Source organism: Tauraco erythrolophus, chromosome 5, assembly GCF_009769465.1.
Source record: "Tauraco erythrolophus isolate bTauEry1 chromosome 5, bTauEry1.pri, whole genome shotgun sequence".
In the NCBI taxonomy this organism is placed as follows: domain Eukaryota; kingdom Metazoa; phylum Chordata; class Aves; order Musophagiformes; family Musophagidae; genus Tauraco; species Tauraco erythrolophus.
The window spans coordinates 41,647,989-41,675,551 of NC_141469.1; the positions used below are offsets into that span (position 1 = coordinate 41,647,989).

At 39.6% G+C, this 27,563-nt stretch overlaps 1 protein-coding gene across 1 annotated transcript; it reads right to left on the reverse strand.

Moving 5' to 3' along the window:
- Nucleotides 1-11,466: 11,466 nt before the first annotated feature.
- CCKAR (cholecystokinin A receptor) lies at nt 11,467-17,654 on the reverse strand. Its single transcript, XM_009992691.2, has 5 exons — nt 17,534-17,654; nt 16,531-16,782; nt 14,293-14,554; nt 12,629-12,756; nt 11,467-11,993 (listed from the first exon to the last, which is right to left on the reverse strand). The coding sequence occupies exons 1-5, from the start codon at nt 17,652-17,654 to the stop codon at nt 11,467-11,469; spliced, it is 1,290 nt and encodes a 429-aa protein (XP_009990993.1).
- Nucleotides 17,655-27,563: the final 9,909 nt, after the last annotated feature.

Consider the following 27,563-nt stretch of genomic DNA (forward strand, 5'->3'; position numbering starts at 1 on the left):
TTAAAAATGAAAAATGCTAGTCAGCTTATGAAGTATTCTCTGGAAAAGCACTATGGCATGTTCAATGCAAGTTGTGTTTTCATTATTCTGATGCGAAGGACATTTGTCCAGTTTGCAGGTAAGGGTGGAAACAAAGAGTTTAGACCTTAGATTAAATGTTAAGTACTGCCAAATTGTAACATAAGATGGAAGGAGAGAGGTAACAGCAAAGGTGAACGCTAGTTTTTAAGCCAGACCCCTGGAAATTTCAGGGCTGCTGGGAGTTACGAGTCTTGTAATGGATGCAGTCATTAAAGCGTGAGTGTTACTTGTCATAAAGGCCAAGAGAATATGCTGTTCTTCAGGGCTGTTTTTTTTTTCCACTGGCCAACAGTGATGTCAGCTCAGAGGAAGGAATGATCACACATGAAACCCCTCTGTCGAGTACCAGTTAAGGGGTCACCTTAATGGCCAGAACTTACGAATCATTTTATTCTAAAACCGAACAATGTCAAACAGGAAAAATCTAATAACAGATGAATAATAACAATTCAATGAGTCTAGCAGAACTGAGTTACAATGTATTGTTCTCTAGCAATTCATTAATTGTCATGGGTAAACAGTCAACAAGCTCAGGTATAAAATATCAAATCATATGCAAGGTATCTGCTAGGAAAACTCAGGCATGTGTGCCATCCAAGTTGAAATTATCTTGAATTTACCTAATATTAACTGATTTGATGTATTTTACAAGGCCAGATAGAGCAAGTTTTTAAAAGTGTGGAAAAGGTTAAAAAAAAAAAAAAATAGTCTGATCGAGATACTTGCTTTGGATGCAAAGTTGGGACCTGAATAGCTCTCTTGCATCCCACTGAACTACAGTAATCATTTCTCTAGGGGTTCATAATCTATTTTCCAATTAAGAATAGTTTATAGGCATTGATAAAACCCGGGACCAGAAAGGCCAGAAAGTTTGTCTTCCAGGTAACCGTTTAGTGGGTCTGTTTCGCCTGGAGTGGAGGAAACTGAGGTTTAAATCCTTTTTCTGAAGCAGGAACAGGAAGAACTAAAACCTGATTGTCTCTCATCTTAAATCAGAAATTCTATCTTGGACTAGAGAAGCCTTCTCCCTGCCAAAAAGTGTTCACTGACTGGGTATCAGTATTTTGATTAGATAGTTTAATAAGGTTTCTGATGAACTCTCACTTCACCTAACTTCCCAGTTGAAGCTGAACTGTAAAGTTCTTCAAGGAGTGAGTTATATCCCTGAAATGGAGAAATATGAAGTATTTGACGTGCACAAATGAAAAGCAAAGTCATGTTAACTAAGAATGCTAAAGAACTATCATCTTCAGTACTTGCAGATCCTTGATAAGGACCTGGGCAGAGCAGACCATAGGCAAAAATGCAAGGGATAAGAATGGATTCGTGTTGGGTTTCTACATGCTAAGCTGTTTCAATAAGTCACCCTGGTACTCAGCTGATCTTTTGAATAGATGCAGGAATCTCAGTTTACAGACAGAGCTAAAGCTTCAACTCACAAGGAATGTAAAAGAATAATTGTTTCCTTGTAAATGATACAAACCCTCCAGCACCTTATTACAACACTAAAACTGTTCTATCTGCTCTAAATAACCTAAAACAAACAAACAAACAAAAAAAAAACCACCAACACCTAAAAGAAGCCTGCACCTCAACTGGCCCGATGGAGACTCTTGGATTCAGTGGCCTCCCCAGCTCCACACCATCCTCCATAAATGGGTGCTGGGAGTCAGAATTAGAAGTTCCACTGAACACACCTGAGTAGGATTCTGGGCTTCATGTATTTAAGACCAGTGGGAACCAGCTCTTGAAAATAAATATAGGATCTCCTCTTGGATACCCAGAGAAAAGCGAAGTTGTGCTTTATTCTGACATCCTTACCCAGATGGACTCTCATTGATGACAACAGAATCTGCAAATGTAAGCCCAAAATTCTTTGCAGCAGCTGCTGTTTAGGAACAATCAAGATTAGATGGAGCTGACCCCAGACTCGGTTTGAAGCCGATCTAGCTAATGGAAGTATACAAGGTTTCCAAGTCATCATGAGCACCTCAGGTATTCTGCACTTTTATTTAGACCATTTCTTGTGACATTTATCCCTTTCTGAAGATTTCTGTTGCAGGTGTAAACGACCTCCTCTGCTCACCCAGGCCAAAAGACATTTAAACATCTGCATTTTAAACTAATTTCCTCTTATTTCAGTACAGACACAATCTATGTACTCATTCAGTGGCCTGAAAACGCTGCTCCTACTTTACCAGGTGCCAAAAATTTTAATCCACTCTTACCTTGCTGCCCAAAGCTCCACTATATGTGCCATCAGTCCTTAAAATGTATTGCAAAGAGTGAAATCTAGAAAATACATCTGCGTGTCCCCTTAATTTCAGTCCTGTTGGTAGGCCACTCCATAAGAGGTAAATTAGTCGTCACATCTCACTCCATACCGTGGAAAGAGCTGAAGGGCCCAGATGCAAGAACCAGAATGTGCAATGTTTTCAAAAAGGTAATCCAAGGTTTTCAAAAGGTAACTTGTCAGAGGAATCATGGAAATCCTGAAATGTTAATTTTATTAACCTTAGAGTTTGATGAATCCAACTAAAATGCCTCAGGAGGAGCAATCAAAAGTTGCTTTAATTTTCTGGACACAAAACAACAATAGTTTTCTTGGTCACTTGTGTGCGAGAGTGTTAGATCTGACATACTCCACACGGAAAAGGGGAATTGCCGGAATTAGAAATCAGTCATAGGAGGTGAGAGACAAAGGTTTATATTAAAGCTATCAAACAAAGTAAAGGGAACTCAAGACAGATGCAAATTTTGCAGTATTAAAAAAAAAAAAAAGTGGAGGTAAAGTCACTTGATTGTGTATCTAAAAAGCAGGTGTTTCCAAGTGTCCCTTCTTCAAAAGCCCTCCCGACTGCTATCTACGGTAACTGATCACCCAGGTGGAGCGAGTCTCACAAACACAGGAAAGTACTCAAAAGCACTTGCACGAGTATGTTCCTGAAGAGAGGACCAAGGACAAATGTAAGTAAACAGCAGTTCTTGGCTCAGAAGCAGAGCCTGAGGTTGCACAGATGGCTACGTTTGAGCCCACAGGCGTATGGAAATGATATCAAACTTCTTCAGTTTGTTTAATGTAGTAGTAGATTAGAAATCATTATTCAAACTAAATTTGGAGGAAGCATGGATGCTAATATGAATCAGTTATAAAATTACATTTTGGTAAGTTTATATTAATTTGGAAATATGTTGCCCTTGTTAGAGTTAGGAGAATAACTGAATGTACGAGGCATTGTAGTCTAAGCAGACACGTAGATTTGGAAAATATTATCTGGCGAAGCCAACTGGTAGCACGGCGTTGCCTAACAGACGGCGGCTGCTGGTCGTCAGCATGAGGACACAGAAGCCCTCGAGTGAAAGAGAGCTTTAGTCAAAGTGAGTTGGAGGTGGGGCAGGAAAAGCAACACCTATTTTCCTCCTAGCAGAGAGTAGCACTTTCCATAAGTTCATTTCCAGGATGTTAGGGAGCAATAGACTGTTTTAATCACTGGTGACTATGAAAGGCAAGCACCGCAGTTTAGGGGGGAGGAGGGGATTGGTTGCAGGAGGGTTTTGTTTACGTTTTTAAATAATCCCTTGATCTGTTGTTTCTCTACTTACCTGACTGCAACTGGTTTTTATGGTTTCTGAACCCTTCGTCACCTCTAGCTCTGTCTAACGGAGCGTAGGGTCCCCATAGGCTGCCTCCTACCATGCCAGCAGTGGCAGAGATGAGGTCTGTGCTGGCTGGTGGACAAGACGTGGAGGCGTAGCTCTCAAAAGGCACCATGGATGCATGGTGTTCTGCAGGTCTAGGGTATTCGGCTTTGGGGACGGAGGAGCATAGTGTTACGATCTCTTAACTCCTCAGCTAGACTAGAACATAATATTGCAGCAGGGTAGTTGAAACCCCTCTCATGAGATGCCCAGTTCTCTCAGGCACAACACAGCATGCTCTGCTTTCTAGCAGGGCTTTGCACGCAGCAGGTTCTCCGTGGCCCTGACAGTGCTTCTGCTCCATCTGATTCCCCTGCCTGGGGCACGCTGGAGACCCCCAGCACCACTTGCTTGGTCTGTCCTCCTGCCAGAATCCCTTCAGCAGCAAAGCCTGTAGAAAATGAATTCGTTCCAAAATAGTTGTTTTCTTTTCAAATTTCCACTTTCAAACTTGCTGAAAAAGAGTGCTTTCGTACTCAAAATTAAGTTTGAATTTCCTTCTGTCTTGCAGCCCAGGGAAACTTTTGTCTGCTCTTCACGTGGCTCCTTCACTTATAGGGCACAGCTGCCTGCTGTCCTACTCCTCTTAAGAGGGTCTTGACAATCCAAAACTAAAAAGGGTTTGCAATGATTTTCTCTCACTGCAGATCAGATGACATTGTCCTTTCTCCTTATTATAATTTTTTCTCCCCACTCTACAAGGCTGAAATATTTCCCATTCACCTTCCCTTTGATTCCTCCCCCAGCCCTATGCTTGTGCTCTACTGAGCCACGTTTCCAGCTGCATCAGATACAGCTTTGTCTTCAGTCACTGCCTGTCTAAATATTTGCTCTTCTACCAGTCTCATTAATCTCTTACAAATCTCACAAAAGCAATATGGGACAAAGCTGTACACCTGCAGCTTGCTTTCTCTCCTCTTCCTCTGTAATTGGAGGCTTATCAGTCTTGGCTTCAGGGTGTAGCAAAGGAAGGCTATCCAGATTTTAATAAACATTTGGCAAATTAGTGCAGAGCAGGAGTTATGTTGTATATTAATAAGCATTTGATGTCTTTGTGAAAAACCCTGACTTTCAACAAACGTTCTTTGAATTTCCAGCAACTTTTACTTTTCACTGCTTGAAAAAAGGAAAGAAATAAATACGAAAAGAAGAAAAGAAAAAAAAAAATGCTTGAAAAATACCAGGGAACACACAGCTATGCCTGACAGTTTCCCCTGGGCTGTGTTGTTTCGCTTCAGTCAGTTGACACTATTTAAACAGGTTTCTTACTTAATAAACACAAGGGCACTGAGATATGTTTTCTGGATCCTTTTCCGAGATCTGCAATCCCAGTGAAGCGAGGACTTTGGTATTAGCACAACTTTCTTCTTGTTAAAAATCCACTGCAACAACCTGTCATAGCTGAAAATTTGCTTTAGTTGCTCCTGATTTTCTTGGAACTCAGTTGAACGCTGACCACATCTGGACTGCAAATAAAAAGCCCTTTGTCTTCAAGACATGGCAGCTTCCTCATCCTGCGATGATCCCTGTCCTTTCCCATCAGACGATCAGAGGTGTGTAAATTAGTTGTAGTGCCCTGGGAAGCCAGACAGGACGTGACGTTGGGTTTTCAGCAGACGCAGCAGCTGCACCTTCTATGATACGACGACTTCATTTCAGTGCCGTGACTGTATTTTGCCAATAGTGCTGCATGTGAACTGTGGCAGGACCGTTTTTTGAGGAGTCACCAGAAAAAGCAACTCCAAAGACAGTATGTCTTGGATGATGTTTTTATATTCCTTTACAATAATAGCAAGCCAGTCACAGCAACTCTGCCAGATGCCACCACAGGGATGTGGACTGAGTTTCTAGGTGGTTTCAGAGCAAGGAAGCAGCTCTGGTTACTCTGCATCTACCTTCAGTTTAGCCATGAAATCCTGAAGATCTCAGGTGCTAGAAGGCCCATAGCAGGTTTGTAAGAGTGAATGCAGCGTGCCCAGCCCAGTTCTCTTTTGGGTATCATCATCCATTTACTGCGGTTGTCTCTGTGGTTTCACCTCTGTGTGTCATTCTTCGCTTGGTCATGAATACGGCCTCTTATCAGTTGCTAACTATTCTCAGAACAAGGACCTGAGCCACTGTCCATTTTAATGGAAAAAAAAAATTAAAAAAACCAAAAAATTACCTCTGACAGCAAGCCAAGAGCATGAGCCAGCCCCTTGTCTTTTTGTGGGCTTAGGTTCTGTATGTGGTGGCTCTTCTTCATGCTTGTTTTGTAACACTGGCATTTGTACAGCCTTCACAGGAGCTGTGATTTGTCCACTGTTTTAAATCAAACTCAGTATATAAATTGTACTTCATCATTCTATCAAGAGATATTTTTAAAATTTTTAATAACTGCCAAAATAGCAGGAAAGCAATTAAATGATGTTTACCCCACAGAGGATGATGCCTACCTGACATTTGCTACCTGCTCATGCTAATGGAGACGTTTTGTTCTTGTCTCACAGTACAGTGGACAACTGACATCTCACTAGCTCAAAATTAGTGCCTTTTGGATATAACTGGGAGCGGAAGCCAAAGAAAACTCTTCATGCCATAATTATCTGTAGAGATGCAGACAAATATCTCCTAGCATGGATGATTTGCCATTAGGCAAGCAAAGCAGGAGCTTTACAATTCACAAACATTTCCTTTACATTTTTTTTTTTCTTTGGTAGGTACCCAAGGCAGCCTAAAAAGTGTTGCAGGAGGCGAAAAAAAGGTAATGCTAGAAATGGATCTTTTTATAAACCACTTAGAAATTCTGGCATCTCTAAGGCAAACATTCCTATGATGTGGAGGCAACAGATAAGAACCAGGGATGGATTGTGCATAAAAAGCTGGAGCTGTTTAACAGAAATGAATAATGCACATAGGAAAATGGATAAGAAAACTATGGTCAGAGAGTGAGCTAACTGCTGACCTATTATATGCATACCTGAGTGAAGTGTGGTTTGGTTGGTCTGTGTCATATTTTAAATGGAACAGCAAGACATTTTGTGGGGGGAAAAACAAAACAAAACAAAAAACACACACCAAAAATGCCAACCTTTTTTTTTTATATACTCTCTACCACCCTCTCTCTGATGCTGTAATCTTTTTATTACAGCCTCTTTTTTTCATATAATTCTTGTTCAAAGCAATTAAGTTTTTTCTTCCTTCGCTTTCCTCTAAGTTTAGCTCAACATCCATTCAATTTGGACTGAGGAAAAAAAAGAGACATGTTTACCAAAGTCTGAGAAATGGAAGAGAAATTAAGTACAGTCCTTGAATCTGAAGACACTCTTAGTTTATATATCTTGATTTATATAAAAAAGCATCAGCTATATAAAAACGGGTATCTAAGAAAGCAAAGGAAGCGAGTAGCTATTAAAATCTTCTCAGCACCTAAATGAATACTTCCAAGATTAATGCTTCATGAGGAAAAAAATAATTTAAAAATTGCATTCACCATCACGATTGTAATATTACGAGATGGTTTGGCTGCAGTCTGTAAACGCCTACCACGTTCTGGTCTGTGCACAGAGCGAGTGTATCTGACTGTAGGTTACTTCCGATTCAGGAACACTAGCAGTGTTATACCCTGCACTACATGGCTGTTTATCGAGATTTTCCTGGCAGCCTCTGACTGTGAGGTCCCACAAAAGGCAGCTATCTTCAGATCAGCCGCTCCACCCTAGTGCCCTTGTGTGCGTGGTCTGAGCAAGCCTCTGCTTTTTGGGGAAATCCTGCTAAAGGCTGTTGGTAACTGTGCCAGTGTGTGTCTATTTGTTATGCTGTGGCCGCAATATTTCTGTATCGTACTGTATTATTTCAGTATCGTCCTATCCTGAAATAATCTATTTCAAGCCAGAAAAGTGTCGTGACAAGCCACGATGCATGAACGAGGGTTGCACCGTTCCCAAGCTCGAAGACAGAAGGAGCAGGAGGGGATGGAGGAGCCAGCGGGACCCCAGACAGCCTCACCACCTTGCCAAGAAGGGCTTGACCATGTCGGAAAAGAGGTCACGACTCGGGTAAGGGAGTGTAAACCTGTAGTGGCTGCAGTTTCATATCCACATGTGGCTTTTCGTTCTGAGCACCCATATTTTGCTTCAGCAGCAATGATATATATCCCTAGTTTGACCCCCCAACAACTGCTGTATTTAGCAGTGTTCTAGGCATCTGTCTTAAAGCGTGCCCTAATAACAGAGGTTCCAAGTAATAATGACAGAAGTAGCAAAGGAAGTCTTAGATGTGATTTAGCGCTTTGGTTTTGTTTTATGGACTGGAATATGCTGATGTTTGAGTGTGCCAGGAGCTAGTGTGCCAAAGAGACGATGTGTGAACTCAGACGTAGGGCTGTAAGAGGCGATGGCAGAACTGTTGCGTTGTGGGCAGGATATCTTGCTTGGAGCAAAGTGTTTCAGGAGGCTGTCAACCAGAGATGATACGGGGAAAAGAAGATGAGAGTGCTTTCTGGGAAAGTAAGTCTGAGAAGGAAAATAAACCTGTCAAAGAGGAAAAAAAAAAAATCTAGCAATTGTTGGTGGGGGAAAGTAAACTAGAGACTGGCAAGGATACAGAAGAAAAAAAGATGGTGACATGCAGCTGAAACGGATAAGAGAAAGACAAAGGGAGGAAAAAAAACCCTGGGAGTCAGGAAAGAATGGGGAAGAAGAGAGAAACTTCAGAGATTTATGGGCATTGCACACTTGAAATTTATTGTTTTGCCATTTGTCTGCTGCACCTGGGAAACAGTTTGCCTTTAAGTACTGCCCATTGTAGAAGCAGACTTTTAGGACAGGATTTCTCCCCTCAACCCCTATAAACTGATGTTAAAATAAGGAGACTTCATGGGCTCTTTTATTTTTATATGTTTATTCCACCTACATTCATTGTTGAAGGTACAGCAGTATCTGAATTAAAGGAGCTGGGAGGATTCCAAGACTCTTTAGCAATGAAAAGGCAACATTCAGAGCCAGGCATGACTTCTGCAATGCAGATCAGGTAAAATGGCATTAAGATGCATACAGATTGCAGAAAGGTTGAAATTTCCTGTGCTAGGAGACCAGGGCGGAAGGCGACAAAATGGCTGGATAGCAATACTGCATTTTAAAAACTTAATTCCTTCTCCTTGCTGGAATTTGGCTTAAAGCTTGTGACTTTGGGAGCTTGGTCAAAGAGTTAACGTGTTGGTTAAAAAGCAAAATGGTGCATAAGGGCAACGGAGGGGAAGGTGACACGTGCACAGACGAGCCTAAGGCAAAAGGAAACGTGTCTGTTCCGGCACATTTCTAACCCTTCCCTGATTGTTGCCCGACCGCTGCTCCATTAGGATCTTCCTCTCCTGTCTCCTTCACTTCGTCACCTCCAAATTGTGCTCCCTGGTAGTTACAAGCAGGGAATCAATCAGAGACTCTGCTCCTTTCAGCCACAGGTACTGGAGGGGGGCTGTGATCTGATTAAGGCATTGTTGAAAATAGTTTTTGCCTTTCATCTGAAACCACTGTCCTCAGACTAAATCAGTGGGAGCAGGTGAACAGAGCACATACTGCTACGAAAGCTCTAAAGGTACTGGAGAATCTACATCTACAAAAAGGAATTTGCCTTTTAAAGTGCACACAGAGCTGTGAAGCAGGCTGTCTCACTATACTGTGCATAGTCAGCAATATTCACATCCAGTATATTATTAAAATGTGGTACTTCTTTTTTTTTTTACTTCAGTAACAATTTTTAAACTATGTCCTATAATAAAGCCAGACTTTCAAATGGTATAAAATACTTCACAAATATTTTTTCTGCTCTCACTGTTCTGCATAAATCCAAAAGCAGCTCAGTTTGTTCCTTCAGTTTCAACACGCAGGACAGGTTTGTAGAGGGGCTCATCCTGCATCCTTAAGTGAAATAAAGTTTTCATTTCATTGTTATGAATTAAATCTCATCATTTAATTTGGTGAGTATTTGCAAAAGGTCAGATCGATGTCAGCAGTCTCAGCCCCGCTCCAGGAAGGGTGCTACTTCATTAACATGGCAGGCAAAACATTGCTTCTGTGGGTTGTGCATAAATCGCGTTTAGAATTGGTTTTTAATTTCCTGTCTGTGGAAAAGCTGGATGCAAAAAAAATAATAGCCGAAGTTGTGTGCTAAGTTATACGAGTAAACCATTTCAGGCAATAACTGAGAGCAGAACATGGATCTGGGTGCCTGGAAATCAGACTATATTTCCAATTTAAAATCATTCTGTTAAGAGATCAGATTTTCCTGATTAAAAAGCTTGAGAGGGGTTATGTTTAATATCCACATCTACATTCCACACTGTGCTCACATTTAATCTCTGTCTAATAACAAATTTTTTGAATGATATTGATTCAGCTAGGAGATAGAAGCATCTCCAACAGGATATTTTCACAAAATAAAATAAATGATATAACTTTTCCTGCCAAGGTCCAAGAGCAAAGGGCATGACCTAAACACCCACGCTCACCTGTGCGCTGCTCAGGAAAGAGGCTGGACTCCTTGCTCAATAAACCACCAATAATTACATCATTCAAATTTTTTTTTCTATGTTGAGTCTGTTTATAAGTATGTGTAGTTGGAGAAAAGAGTTGTTCCAAAGTTTAGAAAAACTGTATTTTCTGACAAAGTCTTTCAACCTTTGCTCATTGTGTCTGCGCTTGCTGCCTTTCTACATCCAATGGCTTCTACTTCCATGTGGGCAGTACCGTGCTGGGACTGGCAGTGAATATATTTGTGAACTGTGTGACTGGCGTGGGCATCATCTTACGTCTTCAATCCTCTGTCTTTTGTAAAACCACCTCTCTCTCTTTATCCCAAGTGTTTATCCCTGTGCTTCCCAGTGTGACAATTTCCATGTGAGCCTTTGAGGCTCATCTAAGACCCTGCCACTTGCACGTGTGCATGCTTGAAGCTGCACAGAAGAAAGCCACTTCTTTGTGCTTGTTCTTGGGGTTTATTTAAACAAAAAATACATTAAATTATATTAATTTAGGTTATTGCCTAAGTGAAGAATGCATTTCATTCACAAAGTCACCAATATTTATTTTAATTTTATATATATAAAAAAGGATTAAATTATTTCACTTAAATGCATTACTTTCATGTGGACAAGCCCATTCTCCCCACCCCAAAATTCTTCTTTTAATTGACTGTGACACCAAAATGATCTCAACATGTATTAGCTCAGCTAAAATAATGTGAAAAATACTACAAATGTAACTGAAAGATTTTGATTATGAGGCATAGCTATGGAAGAGAAGACTGCAATACGTGTATTCATGTTTGAGGAGAATCTATTAGCATCTCAGAAATTTTAAGAGATAACTCAGAACTGCAGTCAAAAACTGAGTGAGACTGTTGATGTGAAGGACACCAATTTTTACAGGAGAATTTTTGACACATAGAGCACCTTCTAAGGCTTTTTGTAAAGTCCCTTATCTTCAAAGAGCCCTCTTCCTGCTTTGTACTTTTGAAGGGAAAGTGATATAAAGCTCAGACGGTGATAGCATCCATTTCCCATAAAATCCTCACTGCGTTTACTGTCAGCTGAAGTGTTTCATTACCTCAGAACTAAATCATGTTCAGCTGATGCCACAGTCACTTTCTGAGATCAGATGACAGATCATTGAATTTCTGTGGGCCACTTGTTGCCTCTTCTGGCACAGCTCAGGGGGGTGCAGATGCGTTCATGTGTGTGTAAGAACATTTGGAGAGTGAAGCCCTTGTTGTCTTCCCCTCCTCTTCATCACCAACCTCTCCCCGTATTGCAGGGGGCTTTTGCTTTGCACAGCAGGTGAAAGTAGCTAGAAAACCCGTGCGGAAACGCTTGTTCATAAAGCAGTATATGATAGGGTTCACGCAGGCAGAAGTGTAGGACAACAAGTGGATGAAGGAGATAGGAGCCCCCGAGAGATGCTGGTCTGCTGAAGGGGTGTCAAACGCGCGCCAGGCATTGACACTGAAGATGGGAGTCCAGCAAAGGAAAAACAAAATCACTATCACCATCAACATGCGGATGACTAGTTTCTTAGCCATTAAGTTGGCAGAAGAACTGCTGCTTCTCACCCTGTCTATTTTGCTGTGGCTAGTAGAAGAGAGCTGTTGCAACGGCATTTTCCTTTTTCTTTTGGTTTTGTTGAGGTAGCATCCATCTCCATCCTCGTATTTGGCGCTGCAGGTACTTGTTTTTCTTTCTGCACACATAAATTAGTGCTTGAATAGTTGGTAAGATATCTCTGAACAGTGATTCAAAATTTAAAAAAACAAAGAATGGAGTCTAAGTCTAAGTCTATAACATAATTCACAACTGAACGACCGCTGCAAAGGCGGCACTGGCCTACTTCTGAGTCAGTCATGTACCAGCTGCTCTGTGTCCGCTATCTCCCAATATTCTTACATCTTAACTCTACACAACTTCATGCAAAATATGTAAGAATATTGTTTGCTCAAGTATTCACTGAAGATAGTTTTCAAAATTCTATGCTGCTATCTTAATTTGACAATTTTTATTGTGGTCTTTATTGACAAAAATTGTCCTCATCCACAACCGCAAAAAAAAAATCTCGGTATTTCTATAATAAACAAATCAGAAATTTAATGTATCCTGCCCAGAGTCTTTGTAAACAAGCCATAGGTGAGGAATTATTTGCTAGTGAATAACAGAATAACTTCAATCAACAAATGTATCTGTCAGGTTCACAACCATAACTGACCATAATGATCATTTTTGCAAATAGAGATATTTGCTTTTAGTAACCTCAGGATCACCACTTGTATCTTCAACTCTAACTTAAAAAAAAAAACAAAACAAACCTAAAAGTATTGTTACCTCGTGAAGATTTTCTCTGGCTGGCATCAAATTTTATTCCTCTGTAGAGTTCCAAAGAAATTAGACCATATGCGACCATCATTATAATCCCAGGTATAAGAAAGAGTATGAGCAGGAGGAAAGTGTACCTAAAGAATTAAAAGACAAACTGAGACCAGAGAACAGGACAAATCCAGAAAAACTTCTTTTTCTCCAGGTGAGAACTGGGGAGGAGGGGCAGGATTTTAAGATTTTTCTGAATTTTTTTCGTGCTGATACGAAACATCATTTTGGCAGCGCTGGAAATTAAAAGCTTCCTACCTCTTCTCCTCTGTTTTCCTCTAGTACAGCAGGAACAAGGCTATCATGGCTGCAAAACATCCACCACCCAACCTCCAAAGGCCCAGAGGGGAAAGGCTCTCCTTTAGTGGTTAGACAATATAGAAGGTATCTGCCCATGAAGTGGGGCTCTCTGCTGTAACTAGAGGAGCGTTGGATGCCCTGTAGTTTTGAATGATGTAAAAATTGCCTTGCAGGAGCCAAATGAGGAGCTGCTGATTCTCAAAGGAGCCCCTGGTACTGGTGGTCACTACTTCAGTGAGATCTGACTTGCCAAGGGTCGTGGCACACATGGGCAGGGAGAGAGCAGCCACGACCTGGGATTTCTTTCATCCCTGGGGCCATGCAAAGCCCCTGGGAGGGATTCCACAGCCGGCAACCGCTTTGCTAAAGGAAGCAGCTTTTACCTGGTTGCACATCTGTTACTCTCCTAGGCAGCTTCTCCAATGTGATTACAAGTTGGGGAAATAATTCTGTTTAAGTGCATTCACAAGCCTACAACTCTTCTGCTCTCCGGGACTTTGGTGCAAACTCACTAACACGCCTGGGAATCTGTGACAACACCACAGAGAAGAGAATTTCACCCTGCAACCTCCCTCCTCATCCGTACTCATACTGGCAAATAGCTGGCACTACCGAAAGCAATAAAACCAATTTGTCATGTTTGTGGATACACCATCCTGAGGTGGTACATACTTTAATCTTGTTCCTAGTTCCAATTGACCTTCAGTAGCCAAAAAAATATTATGTCTTCGCAATGCCAGAGTGTTTAGTCATCGTGAAAGGACGCAATGTCTAAATAATATTGCTGCTTGATAGCTTTACTGTTTACTTTGCCTGGACGTGTAGGACTTGGAGCACCGTCTCTCCCTTCATCTCTCTGTCCCTATTCTATGTAAATGACCACCAAAAGGGTTCCGTTCTCAGGAAAGGCATTTGCAATCTCTTAAAGTTTTTATATTCTGCACACAGATGGACACTTGCATGTGTCCGGGCTTTTCAAAGATTAACCAAGGATTTCTCTGAAAATATTTAAGTTTATGTATAAACTTAAGTGAGAGCAGCATTCCTACTTGAAGAGTGACAGATGCTTTCTTTACGGCAACAGTAGGGGCTTAGCAGACCGCGGTGTGAGAATCATTGCCATGTTGGGAAAAGTCATGCAAGTGTCAAAACGTAAGGAGCTTAAATTTTTTTTTTTTTTTTTACTACTCAAATAAGCACGATAGAAGAGTAAATGTTTGCTGAAGGTTAATACTTGATTTTCAATAGTCTTCATGCTATCATGAAATCCCATTTTTTCCACTGGACAATTATACATTTGCTAACAGTTGGTTATGTCTTACCAAGACTGCTGAATGACATCGCTTGGCCAAAGGAGACGACACATATTTGCTGTGGTGTTGTTATACTTGGTAAAAGGTACCAGTTTGCTGTAAATTGGATATGGTGACATGATAGTAAAGGAAACACACCAGGTAGCAGCAATCACTTTCAAGGCATGAGATTTTGTCTGCCAGACCCTGGACTGCAGAGGTTTGCAAATGGCACTGTATCTCTCCAGAGATATGGCAACCAGGTTGAATGTAGATACACTTACAGAGACACCTATATATATAAAACAAAGAAAGAGGTTATTCTCTTGTTTTAAATGTTCATACTATTTTCAAACAGTCTCGCTAACTTTCTGTGTGCATATATAACATTAAAAATATACTAAGCTATTTATAATCTAAAATATTTATAAATATCATACTGATTAAGTCAGCAAAGAGTGTGTGGGCAATAGGTCTAAGTCTCCAGACTGATGGTTCTGCTCTCTGCTTCTCTAACTCCAGAAGTCTAAGATAAAAGATTCATTCTTCAAACTATGACATTCTGATAACAGGGAAAAGACTCTTTTCCTCCTAATTCTTCTCTTTGCTACTGTGGTTTATATACTTCAGTAATTGCACTGAAATTCAAACAAGCTTTTGAAATCAGTGGGATTTATGCTGTTAATTATACTTTTAATACAGAATTTCATAGTCCCTCTTCTATTGTTTTAATTTTTCTAAGTGCCCTGCTTGACTGGTGATCTGATTTTCTCATTCAAGAGAATTAAATGTGTTACCACTTTTTTAATTAGATGCTAAAGGAGTTACAAAGCAGGAGAAATGAAGTCATGAAACAAGATCTTTGTCCTTCAAGTGCCCTTAATTTCTCCTGTTCATCTATTATAAAATATAACACAGCAGTCTGTATTTCTGTCACTGAGGTGCCCTAGTTTATCACTGCAAGATTATAAATATTTCTTCTTAACTTTGTCACAAATTTTATTTCACTGAATGAGCTTTCATTTAATAGCCTTCGTGAATGTTCTAATGTGGGTCAAAATATAAAATGCCAATATCTTTACAGCTTGCTTTACACAATTTATCTGTAATTTAAAATAAGTCTTCCTACATCGTAACGTGAGAGATTAAGAGCATAGGTGATACAATGGATGTCAGTGTCTGTTTGACGACAGAAGCCTCTATTAACCTGAATTGCTAATGGGAAATATCCACATTCTGGTTCTTAAAATAAAACATTTTCATAACAAAAACCATCATGTTTGAAAATATTTCACTGGATTTTTTCATAAAGTAATCTATACAGGGTGAAATAAGAGGAGGATGACAACGCTTCAGTAATTTTTTGTCGTATTTATGGCAGTAATTCATTAGAATTGTTTAAACATGGCCTTTAGTTTTACTGAGTTTATCTACAAAAAGATGTTGATTTCCCATTCGCACACTTTGTGTACATTACATCAAAGTTCTCAAGGACACGAGTTGAAAGGGGAGCTAAAGTTTCTGTAGTTAACCAAGGGTCTCCCAAGGTAGCAAAACCTCTACACAATGTTCTCTCTCTCTTTTTTTTTTTTTTTTTTTTTTTTTTAAGAAATAAGCAAATGCACAGTGGAAGTGAGACAAAATCACTTACACAGAAATACATAATCCTGGCTCCGCAATCAAACAGGGTAAGGCAAGGCATACAAAAGTGCTGGTGCTTAAAGTCAGCCTCTAAAACCCGTATCTGTATTCTGTGATCTCCTGGTGAGCTCTGATCACACCAGGTCTGCTCTCAAAAAGCACTTGCTCTAACTTCCAGCTCCGCAAATGACACCTACTTTGGCCTATTTTTTTTCATGTATCACTGCTACCAAAAATCTGTCGGCAAAATCTGCCCGTAGTGGGCTGTGCAACCCTGTCGTTTCTGATGAGTGATCTGAACACTGCTAATAACTCCATCAGTGATGGGTAAGCAAGTGCATGTGGCGGGTTCCTCGTTAAAGTTGCTCATGCGACATACTTCTCACTTAACGTGATCCAGCAAAGCACTCCTGTGTGTTGTTAAAATTCAGCGGTGGCCCTATGTTTTGCTGGATCAGACCGAGGAAACCAGAACCATGAAGATTCACACTACAAAGTTGTTTCTTCGTGATTTTGGTAACGGTTCAATGGCAGATGGAAACAATCAGCTTTTTACTGGTCTTTAATGACCTTCTCACCTATCTTGTTAGTCTGTCTTCGAAATAAGTATAAACTTCCAAGACTTACCCATGAAATAAGTGGCAGTTTTGCAAATGGCGCTACCAAAAATAAAATCTTTCAGCAGGTTGGGAATGAGGGTGAATGGCATGCAGAAAAGGCAGAGCATCAGGTCGCTGACTGCTAGTGACAGCAGAAACGTATTGGTGACTGTTCTCATCTGCTTGTTTCTTATCAGCACTGTAATTACGAGAATGTTCCCCAAAATGCTGAGCAGGAATATCAAACAATACAGCAGAATCCGAATTATCTGATGCAAATCTGAAAATTGTCACAAGGAAAAATCAGTTCTGCAGTATACAGCTCATAGACTAGTATTACATGTTTCACCCTTTCCTCAAAAGGTAAAAAGCCCTTTCTATATTTGGTTTTACTAAGGTTTATATCTTTACATCAATGCAAAATCAGTGGAAGTTCTGAAATACTTCAACATATTCTGATCTGCCTGAACTGCATAACATTAAAATACAATACATGCAACATAATGTACGTTTGGAGAGCCAAATACAACTTCTTAAAAGCAGTTTTGCTGATGCTGCTTAGTGCGTACCACTTACTCACCATGGGAGTTCCTCTTTTATGCAAAATTAAGAAATGATACAGCAATCAAAAATATTTTAATACATGGATGATTTTTTTCACCCTCAGAGTGCTATAATTTCGTATTTAATCACTTTCATAAGTGGTATCAGATCAGATAATTCCATGGTTATTCAATTGCTTAAAGAGTAAAAACCATGTTACCCAAGTCCTTAGCAGAGCTGTTTGCATTTTGTACCCAATAGCGATACTGTTTTCGTTTCCCATTACATCCATATTTTGTTCTAGTTGAATTTTTAACTTGGAAAACCAGCACATGCTAAATTCTTTCCTGTCCGTTCCTCATCCTAACTTATCAGCAAGCAGTGGATTTTGCACTCACTGTCAGAAAAAGCCTCGTGTTTCTTTCCATAGCATCTCTCCTTCCAGCTGGAACTAAAGCTGCCTGAAAAAATCTGTTTTCTCTACATACCTTTAGAAGAATAAGGTGGATTGTCCACACAGAAAAAAGTGTCATTTTCTACGATGATATCACACAGGAAAGCAGTAATATTGGTACCGTTCCCGAGGAAGTTAGCATCAACTATTTCCATTCTTCAGTATCCACAGGTTAGCTTTGATGAAGAAGAGGGTGGGTTTGTAACTATCTGCCCATTCCTTCAGTAAACAGATACATTTCTAAATGAAATCTGCAGGAGAAATACAAGAGAGGCAGCTCTTCTAACTGTCTCCGTCAGGAACACCCGGCACAGAGTCCTGTTCAGGCTGAACAAGATTTATTCCTGGGGCACACAAGGCAGTTCAGAAAAGCCAAGTGTGCGTGCACATACACACTCACACGTATGCACTCCCATCCACACACGCACACATCCCCTCCGGTACTTTTTGAGATCCACCCTCTTCTGTTACTGGCCTACTGTTGGGATTATAAACAGGCTAGAAAAAGATTACAGCATTAACCCCTTGCAAGATTGCTTCTGCTCACGTCTCTGCAATATTTCTCAAAGGGAGTCTGTATTACCGTGGCCAATAAATCACAACCAGTGAGTGATGAGAGTGATAAATCAGTCTCTCGACCGACAACGTTAACAGCGGTAAGAGTAGCTGAATAAAAGGGCACAGAAGAGAAAAACGTAGTGAAGATTTTGCATGCCTTTTGTGAAAACAATTCTTATCTCCACATTTTTTGGAGCAAACTGAAGACTGGATAGCTCAGAAAAACAAGAGCTGGAACATTTATCTCAATTGGTGAAGTGCTAACTTCATATGAAAGCGCTGTACGTGCCTGATCCAAAACCCAGTAAGTCAATAGAAAGACTCACTAATTTCAATGTTCTTGGATCAAACCTTACGAAAGTACCATACTAGAATTGTCGGTCAATATGAGCAAAAGCCTACACATTTTCTCAGTGCAAGGACTTGTATACAACTGGAATACAAACTTGATGAACTGATAAACTCTGACACATTAGTTATGAATTAGTGTAAAATGCAACAATCTTGATTGTTTAAAAGAAACGCTTTCTTCCGAGTTCTGCTTTTTGAATACATAAACATCGTCCTCTCTGTTGTTTCCATGAAATCATGGGCTTTTAACCTTCAGTATACAGCTTGTTTGTAGCCAAAAACGTGAATTAATATTATAAATGAATCCCTACTATAACTCAATTGAAAACAAATCTAACTTTAAAGTATCTCTTCTAGTTAGACAGAGCAATAACAGGTTCCTAATAACAGGTTTGGACCCCTTAAAGTTGATATACACAGACTGGAAGGCCTGGATTCCTTTTCCAGTCTCTCCAGCCTTGTTTTATAGCACCGTTAACAGGAATGGGTATGTAGGAGAGCAGACAGAAAAGTTACATCTGAAGTTCTAATTTCTAAATTATCTTTTCTTTAGCAGATTAATTATATTGTTTCCATTTCTTTTACAGATTCTTGCAGGTTTTAAAAATCTGAGACAAAATAACTCAAACTGGCAACCAGCCTGTACAATCTGTAGCTGTTTCAGCTGAAAGAAAACATTCAGTGCAGCAGGACTCAATTCCAGTTTCAAAGGTATAACACACTGGTAGGAAATGAATCCAGAATGACATGTTCTGGTTTATTTTTCCACTCGTGAATCTCAAAATGGGAGAAAATCATGTTGAAGAAATAAAAGTTAAAATATCTTTCCATTTTGCATTGATTGAGAAGTAAGCTTGAACGTTAGGTACCAGTGTCTCTGAAAACCTGATTTTCTCTTAGCTGTCTAATTCAGCTTTAATTTTTTAATATGTTTTCTATGATCAAATTGATGGGTGTTACTAATCAACCCCTCTATGAAATGACAAACATTGCCCATTTAACTACTCATAGAATATTTTTTTGGTTTAGTTTTGAATTTATTTGTAATTGTTCCAGTATTTCCTGAACATTTTCTCCAACAATTTCAAATTACTCTAATACTCAAAGAGCTGAAATGGCAGCCAAGGCAGGTACTTATTTAGTAGTGGTAATGCACAAGAAAGGTAACAACAGATGCTTTTTGGAAAGGACTGCTGAACTTAGGTTGCTTTTTTGTTCTTCTTCATAGACAACAGCAAGAGGCAGGCTTGTCTAAGCTGCCGAAACTTCTGGTTAACAGCAACTCTTTTCTTTGAAAATTACATTCTATAGAAGAAAAATCAGCAGCAAACCAACTCAGACCAAATTCTATAGCCTGTCTGCCTTTCTAAGGTGTCCTTTACATTTGGGATATTGATCCTGCTTTCTGTATCTGTATGCGCCTCACTTCAATGAAGTCTTTAAATTTTATAATGTTTTCCTCTGTCATAAAGTAGCATTCAATCCAGATGATTTTGAGCTTTAAGAGACCTTTCTGTATCAAAAGAAGCTATTATAATTATTTATAATTATTATAATGGTCTGACCTGCTGCAAAACACAGCCTTGGTAATTGTGTTTAGCAATTCCTTTACTGAATTAAACAGCCTGTAATGAAGTTCGAGTCCTTCTGTAAACAAGATGTCAAACCGTTGTTCTGGGCTTATTCTTAATGTGGAAGAGATCTTTCTGGATTCCTGGTACCTTCTATTACATCTGCATTAGAGAAATCAGTTTCAGTTGTGTTGAATGGCTGATATTAGCGGTTTTTCCTCTTACTTTTTACCAGAGATGTGTTGTAATTTGGGATTGAATTCTCTCAATTCATTTTTCATCTACAGTTTTTATACTGGTCATACCACAGTAGTTTCAGAGTGAGGGGTTAATTGCTTGTGTTCTGATAGGTTTTAGCTCGGTTATTCCTGTACCATGAAGACATAACTATACTATACTATAGTTATACTAAACTATATACATAGTATATACATATATGTATATATAGAACTATACTTTAGTTATACTAAACAGAGAGATTGGGTTTTATTTATGATATCAGATATCACATGATATCTGAGACTATGCACTTGTCATCATCTGCTGGGCTTGCCGAACTGGGTTGCGTAGTCTTTCATGAAGTCTCCAGGACCTGGTTAGAAAGAAGAGAAGAAACAGAGTGAATGGAGATCTGGGGGAGACACAGATAGTGATCAGGAGGGTAGGCAAGTAGAGAGATTGTTACAATCAAAGAGATTACACTGGGGCTATTGCACTGTATCCTGTGTCATGACAGAGATCATTGAGAATGATCATTCTCAAGTTAACCTCTCTGTACCTGCCATGATTTTGTCATATCTGAAGAACACAGATTGGTTATTCATTCCTTGTGAACAAGTGGTTTCATACCTTCCATGAGCATCGTGGCCCAGGTCTAAAGTATGTTCTAGTTATTCTACAGTTTCTCACAGATGCTAATGCATGAGGATGAACCAAGGATTTAAATAATGGCATATTGAGGTTTTGTATTGATTTTTCCTCTGTTCTTTTCCTAATAATTCTTATAATTCCATTTGCCTTTTTTTATGACTACTGAGAATTGAACTGATGTTTTCATGCAAGAATCTACCATAAATTCAGTAGTCTCTTTCCTGCATACTAATATCTAGTGTGCAAATTCCGATGACATTCGTCAAGCTTGTTGTCCTTATTGTCTCACATTACATGTGAGCAGATGGCTTCACCCCTTGCCATTCAAATCTTCCCAATGCAAGCCCACTGGTGGCAGTGGCAGGTTGTGTGTAAAAAAGCCTGCCATGACTGTGCCACGTGGAGAAGACTGAACTGTCAGAGAGCAGTAGGTTCTTGTGGAGGACTTGGCAGAACTTTCCTCACCTCTGGAAGTCCTGGACACAGCTGGTCATCAGTGGTACAGTGGTACATACCACTGCATGGTCCCACTAACCCCCTTGCTCTCAGGGGGGTGAGAGGCTGGCCAGGGCTGCAGGTCGTTACAACAGACACTATACAGACAGTGCATGTCTCTCACATCGGTCTCAACTGTATGTGGGAAGGTGTGAAGGACCAGCTTCCCCTGAACAGTGGGAGCCCCTCACTTAGCCCCTTCCCAAGGTATGGGCCCACTCCAGTGTCAAGTCATGCTTCCTAAGCCCGTGCCAAAGGATGGAAGTCTGAGGCCAGCAGCCATGGCCAGAGGCTTCATGTGGTCAGCAGAAATCCAAAAGAGACCAAACTGCCTTGGATGCAGTCTGCTTTGTGAAGCCCCTTGGCATAGTCGCGTACTGTGCAGACAGCAAATGAGTGGAGAGCGTAGTGGTGGGAGCGTGTAGAGCATAGACATGAAAGGTTGAAGGATAAGTACTGAGCAATGACTGACACCAGAGGGTACCAATTTCAACCAAAAGCAAGCATGGACTGAGTGAGGGAATGATGTCTTGTGAGGATTTCAACAACTGTGTAGATACTGCCTGAGACAAACTGGATCCTCTTGTTTACATGCTCAAATCTCAAAATCTGCAAGGTGTGCCTTTCCTCTACAAAACCTGTGAAGACCATCTGTCCAGAGATTTTTATCTGTTATTACCGTCTCCATCAGTTTTCCTTCTGTGGGTGCCAGGCTTACAGCCTGGCTCGTAATTCCAAGGCTTTAGTTTCCCTGAAGCCCCTTTTAAATATTGGCATCACATTTGCACAATTCTTTTTATCTGGCAACAACGTAGTTCTAAGTAAGAGATTACATATAATGTTTAATAATTTTACTATTTCCTTTAGAAGTCCTGGATGAATACCATCTGGTCCCGGGCTGAGCTGGATTCAGTGTCTGCTGGTTAAATTGCCAGACGAAATGAGTATGAATTTGCTATGAACTCTTGACTCCCCTTTGGAGTGGATTTCTGCATGAAACATGTTAAGATCAGAGAGTTTTGTTTTTCTAGGCCTTTTTTTCATAGATTTACTCAAATGTACAGCCAATAATCTTAATGTTCAGACAGTTCTGAGTTGCCTTTTTAACACCATTTCTCTGTTACATTTAGCTAATTGCATGATAGATCTCTCTCCATGCATGTCAGTATTATCTCATTGTCTTCCTGCAAGCTTTAAGAGACAGAAAAAAGGACACTGTTTTAATGAAATGCTTGGTAATCACAGATGTAATTTTCACATTTAGGAGAAACAAAAACCTGAATGCCTGTCCCGCTTGAACTTAATCATGCGTTAATTGGGATCTTGGAAGTTTTAGGCAAGAACTTCATTCGAGTTGGCTGCTTTATTAGCAGCACAAATTTATTAATAAAATTGGCTTTGTTAATTAAGAAATAATTTACCTGTGTAGATAGTTGAGAGCAAAGTGTACAAAGATATTTTCTTCTCTGTATTCAAAGAAGAGGAGGTCTGCTAATCCATGATAACAAAAGAATCTGCCATATTTATTTATTTATTTTTATTTTAGTCTTTACCCTTTTTTCTCCTGCAATGTCAAATACTGAACACACTGGCTTTGCAGCCAAAACAGTTGCTGTGCTCTGTCATTTCATGCTATGTGTATAATGCTTTTCTTATCCAAGACCAAACCACATCAATTTCCAGTTGCCTCATTCTTTTTTCTGAAGAATATCCATCTGTTCTGTTTTTTTCATTAATTTGACAAAAATCTCGAAGTAAATTTAAATAGAAACTCCACTTGTAAAATGATGAATTTGGAAAAGTTTCTCTTTTTCTTGTGTCAAACCTAGAAATAATTTTGGGTTTGTTGCCAGGTCTTTTTTGTCCTGGCAAATGAAATAAAATAAATTAATTAGAAGAAATATGTATGTAAAGTCATGGTCTACTGCTGATTTTACTTACTGGGGTTATATTGGCATAAGGCCACTGATTCAGTGGAGTTACACAGATAAAAAACTAGAGATCTGAATTAGGCCACACTTTTGAAGGGCAGACAAAATTCTCAGCGAAACTTTTATCTGAAGATTTTTCAAGGTGATCTGAGCTACAGTCCTTTCAGCCTCGCACACTTACTGCAATTAAGACCAGTTTATGTCATACTCATCTGACCTCAGCAACACAAGGATGAAATTCACCTCAGAGCACCTTGTTGCACCATCAAGGATTTCTGAAATAGCATTTGCCGACTGCGGAAAATATCAAAGACAAACAAGTTGCTCTTGCTGCCCCTGCAGTGCATCTCCAGTGGTCATGTAGGACAGTGCTGTGACATGTAGCTTAATAAACACCTGGAAGACTCTGGAGGTCTTGATAGACAATACTCTACCTGGACACATTTCAAAGTATCCTTTGAATGATTTGGGCGGTTACCACTTTTCCTTCTTTTGAAGTGCCAATTCATAGTATTTGAACTTCTTGGATGTTTGCAGTATCATCCACCTGACGTTGCTGTGAGACACATCACAGCTGGCCTTGATGACTTCATGGGCATCCAGTCAGCCTGTCATACCATCTTCCTCAGAAAAGCGGAAATGAGACCTCTTGGGTGGTGGCTGTGAGTCTGTACAATGTTCAGGCCTCACTGATGAACAGGACGAAGAAAGCGCATTGTCTCTGTAAGTCTTCAGGTCCAATTTCATAATCATGTTAAAGTTTCTGTGGCTTTTCTGGATGAAAGAACAGCCAGAAATTCAGTTTCATTCCAGAGATTGCTATGCAAGCGTTGTATAAAGTTTAGGAAAAACTGCTTCAAAGTAATATGTGTAAATGGTCTGTCCAGTGTAACGTAAGATCACATAAAAATACCTCTGACATCCTGTGATAGCCAGTAAGATACCACTAATGAGGTCTGGGATGAATCATTATCCACTCACTTCTCTCACATGGTTTATAGTACACATTGCCAACCCATGTTGGAACTTTTCAGCCAATGCTGGCCCATCACGAGGCTCAGCTGCATCTCCTCTCTCCATATACCTAGCCCTCTAACTATTTGTTAAAATTAAGGGCAGAAGTTATAATAATGCTTGCTTCACGACTGAAGCTGATCCTTTTCCTTTTCTTGACTTATGGTAACTGATACATAAATGCTTTGAAGAAATTAATAGAAACCCATGAAAGAGTGAAATAGATATTTTTAGAAGGTGCTTCTTTCTTTTGTAGGCTATAGAATCATAGAATGGTTTGGGTTGGAAGGGACCTCAGAGATCATCTAGTTCCAACGCCCCTGCCATGGGAAGGGAAACCCTCTGCTACACCAGATTGCTCAAAGCCTCATCCAACTAGCCTTGAACACTTCCAGAGATGGGACAGCCACAACATCTCTGGACAATCTGTTCCAGTGCCTCATCACCCTCAACGTAAAAAATCTCTTCCTTGCATCTAATCGAAATCTCTCCTCTTTCAGTTTAAAGCCATTGCCTGTTCTCTTATCACTATAAACTCTTGTAAAAAGTCCCTGTACACTGGGTTGTACAGTCCTATTGTTTTCTTCATCTTATGAATATATTAGTTTGCCAGAAAAAACAGTTCAGGATTCAAGCTAGAGATGCAAGGAGCTAGCTCTGCACACCGTTATGTTGTGGGTGCTAGGATCACATGTCAACTTACTGGCATCAACACATGGCCTGAGAGGTTACTTTCCTTTGATTATCTTAACACCATCAGGTGTTGGTACCATTAATGGGCTCCTTTGAGCATATTTTTGCATACTAGACCAGCATCAGTCAAAGTCAAAATGTCACATGTTCTAAGGTACCAGTCACCTGAGACTGTTTTCTGAGGTACTGTCACTACACATTTTGTAACAAACAGAAAAAAGATCAAGGGCTGCCACCAGAAACAGCCTCCATAGCTTACAATGTCAGCAACAAAATGTTATAATTTTTCTTGACACTACTCAGCTCTTTAATAAAGCTTAAAACCAGAGCAAACTGCTAAAGAAACCCCTGCCTGTAACAACTGAGAACTGTCATCTTCTCTTTTTAAGATTCCTGTTAAACACGTAACAAAGAGTCACTACTATTTTACTACTAGAGATTTTCATTAGTAGATTTCACAGAAGTATGTGAAAGAAGTGGGTTAACTGCAATCACTATGAGTTTTAATTTAAAGATGAAAAAGATGAAGCAGAGGAAAGTGAAAGATTCGGCACAGGCCACTCAGTGTGCCGGTGGAAGTCAGGAAAAGGAAGGCAGTCTCTTCAGACTGGGTCTGGTGCTATATTTGGCAGACAGCTCTGCTCTCAAAAGCCACGCTATACTCATGATGTTAACATCAAATAGGTTTCTACATTTCCGCAAAATTAGATAAAGAGATGTTAGTTTCACAACACCGACTAAGTCATTAACGGACTGGCTGTGCAGTTAGTAGGGAGGAAATAGAGAAAATCAGCTCATGAATTATTGAGTGAATTGGTACCAGCATGTCTGATGCCAGGGCTTTAATTTAAGATTCCAAAGTTTATGTGTCATACTATGTACAGAGAGAAGTTACTTTGTGTTTCACGACGTATGAACTGACATCTATATTTTTGGAGGAGCATCAGTTTCTGTAACAGATGATAAATATCTTTAAGGTAATATTGTTGAAATTTGTTAATTGACATCTGAGTTCCCAAGAATCACATAATCTTTGGCTTAAAGGAACCTAAGCTATGGGCAGCAAGAGAAGTATTGTCTCTATTAGAAAAAAAGCCCTGAGAATTACACTTACGTAAGAAGGATTCATTTCGATTAACAACTCTAGTTCTTGAAAGCTTCTGTTTTTATAGGACTCATAAAATTTCTATGAACAGTACCCCTCTGATTTGACATAAATTTGCACACGTCTGCACAAGAAATTGAACATATAATTTGCTTATATTTTGATGAATTCTCTATTACTCAGTAGCTAAAGAGGGGCACGCAGCTTCACTTTTTTCGAAGTAATTAACTGACTAAGTCTCTTATCAACAACTGAATTCTGAGTATGAATTGTAGTTGAGATAATTCAGACCATGTAGTGAAGGTAAAGAATAAGAGAATAGAAAAAAAAAGTGTTTGCAGTAGGGTATCTGGTTATGAACTAGTTATCCAGAGCTATTTCTAAATCCGGAGCTAGATCCAAAAAATTCAGAAAATATTGCAAAATGTCTCTCCTTTAGAAGACTTTTCTACCTTTACTACAGCTACTATAGTCTATAAAGCCCTACCAGCAATTTGCATAAAGAAACAATACCCTCTCCTGGAAAGTACCTAACCCAAGTAGGATTTTGATCTAATAAAAAGAAATGCAAAAGACTTTACTAGTTTTCCATTGTCATAATTTTGCATGGAAAGGTTCTCAGACAGGGAGGTGCTGGGTTTTTCCCTTCAAGTTCAGAGACTCCTAGAATGAAAATGAGATTTTAAGTGAGACTCATGGCTGTGCATTTCGTTACATGCAATTAAGTATTTTATTGTTTGACTCTTGTTCTTTTACTATGATAATCTCCAGGCCATTTTTTTTTGGTTAACTGGAACTCTGCTAGCTGACAGTTTGGACTAATTACTGAACCGAGTAAGATGAGACACAGGGAGATCTTCAGGAGCAAAGACAATTTACCCCAGATGAAGTTCTGTTATAGGTCTTCATTTCTGGAATGTTTATCTTTATTTGTAAACTAGCCAAATTATCTTTGCATTTTGGACTTCTTTGATAGGTATAATTCTGTCCAATAACTGGATGTCAGTTATAATTTTTTGAGAAACTGAGAGAGGCTGGTCAAGTCCATAGTGATAACAAAGAATCTGATTTATTTCAGCTATTGTGCTAAGCTGTCCTGGGAGTATATGATAGTACTTCCATACAGAGTCATACCAAAACATTATTCCAACACTGAAACACTGAAAACAATAATTTCCAGAGTTTCACCACAGATGGGCTGTTAAAAGATAGTATTATTTGCCTTACTTGCCATGCTTTTGTCTACATCATTCTTAAGAAAACACACTCTGAGGAACAATTGCCATAGTTAGTTTGGACTATTTGCACATGTTTATACAATATTACATTGTGCAGAGAGTTAATGTGACTGAAAGCATGTAAGTTTTAAATTCATTTTCATTGTTTAGTCTTTGCTTACATTAAAAAACTGTTTTAAAGCTGCCAAGAAGAACACTCAACTCTCAAAAGAAGAGAGAAACAAAAGTCCAAGGACAG

Coding starts and splice junctions, on each gene's coding strand:
- CCKAR (XM_009992691.2), bottom strand. CDS start 17,654: ATGGAAATAGTTGATGCTAACTTCCTCGGGAACGGTACCAATATTACT. Junction 16,783..17,533: donor TCCACCTTATTCTTCTAAAG/GTATGTAGAGAA, acceptor GACAATTTTCAG/ATTTGCATCAGATAATTCGG. Junction 12,757..14,292: donor GATGTCATTCAGCAGTCTTG/GTAAGACATAAC, acceptor TTAATTCTTTAG/GTACACTTTCCTCCTGCTCA.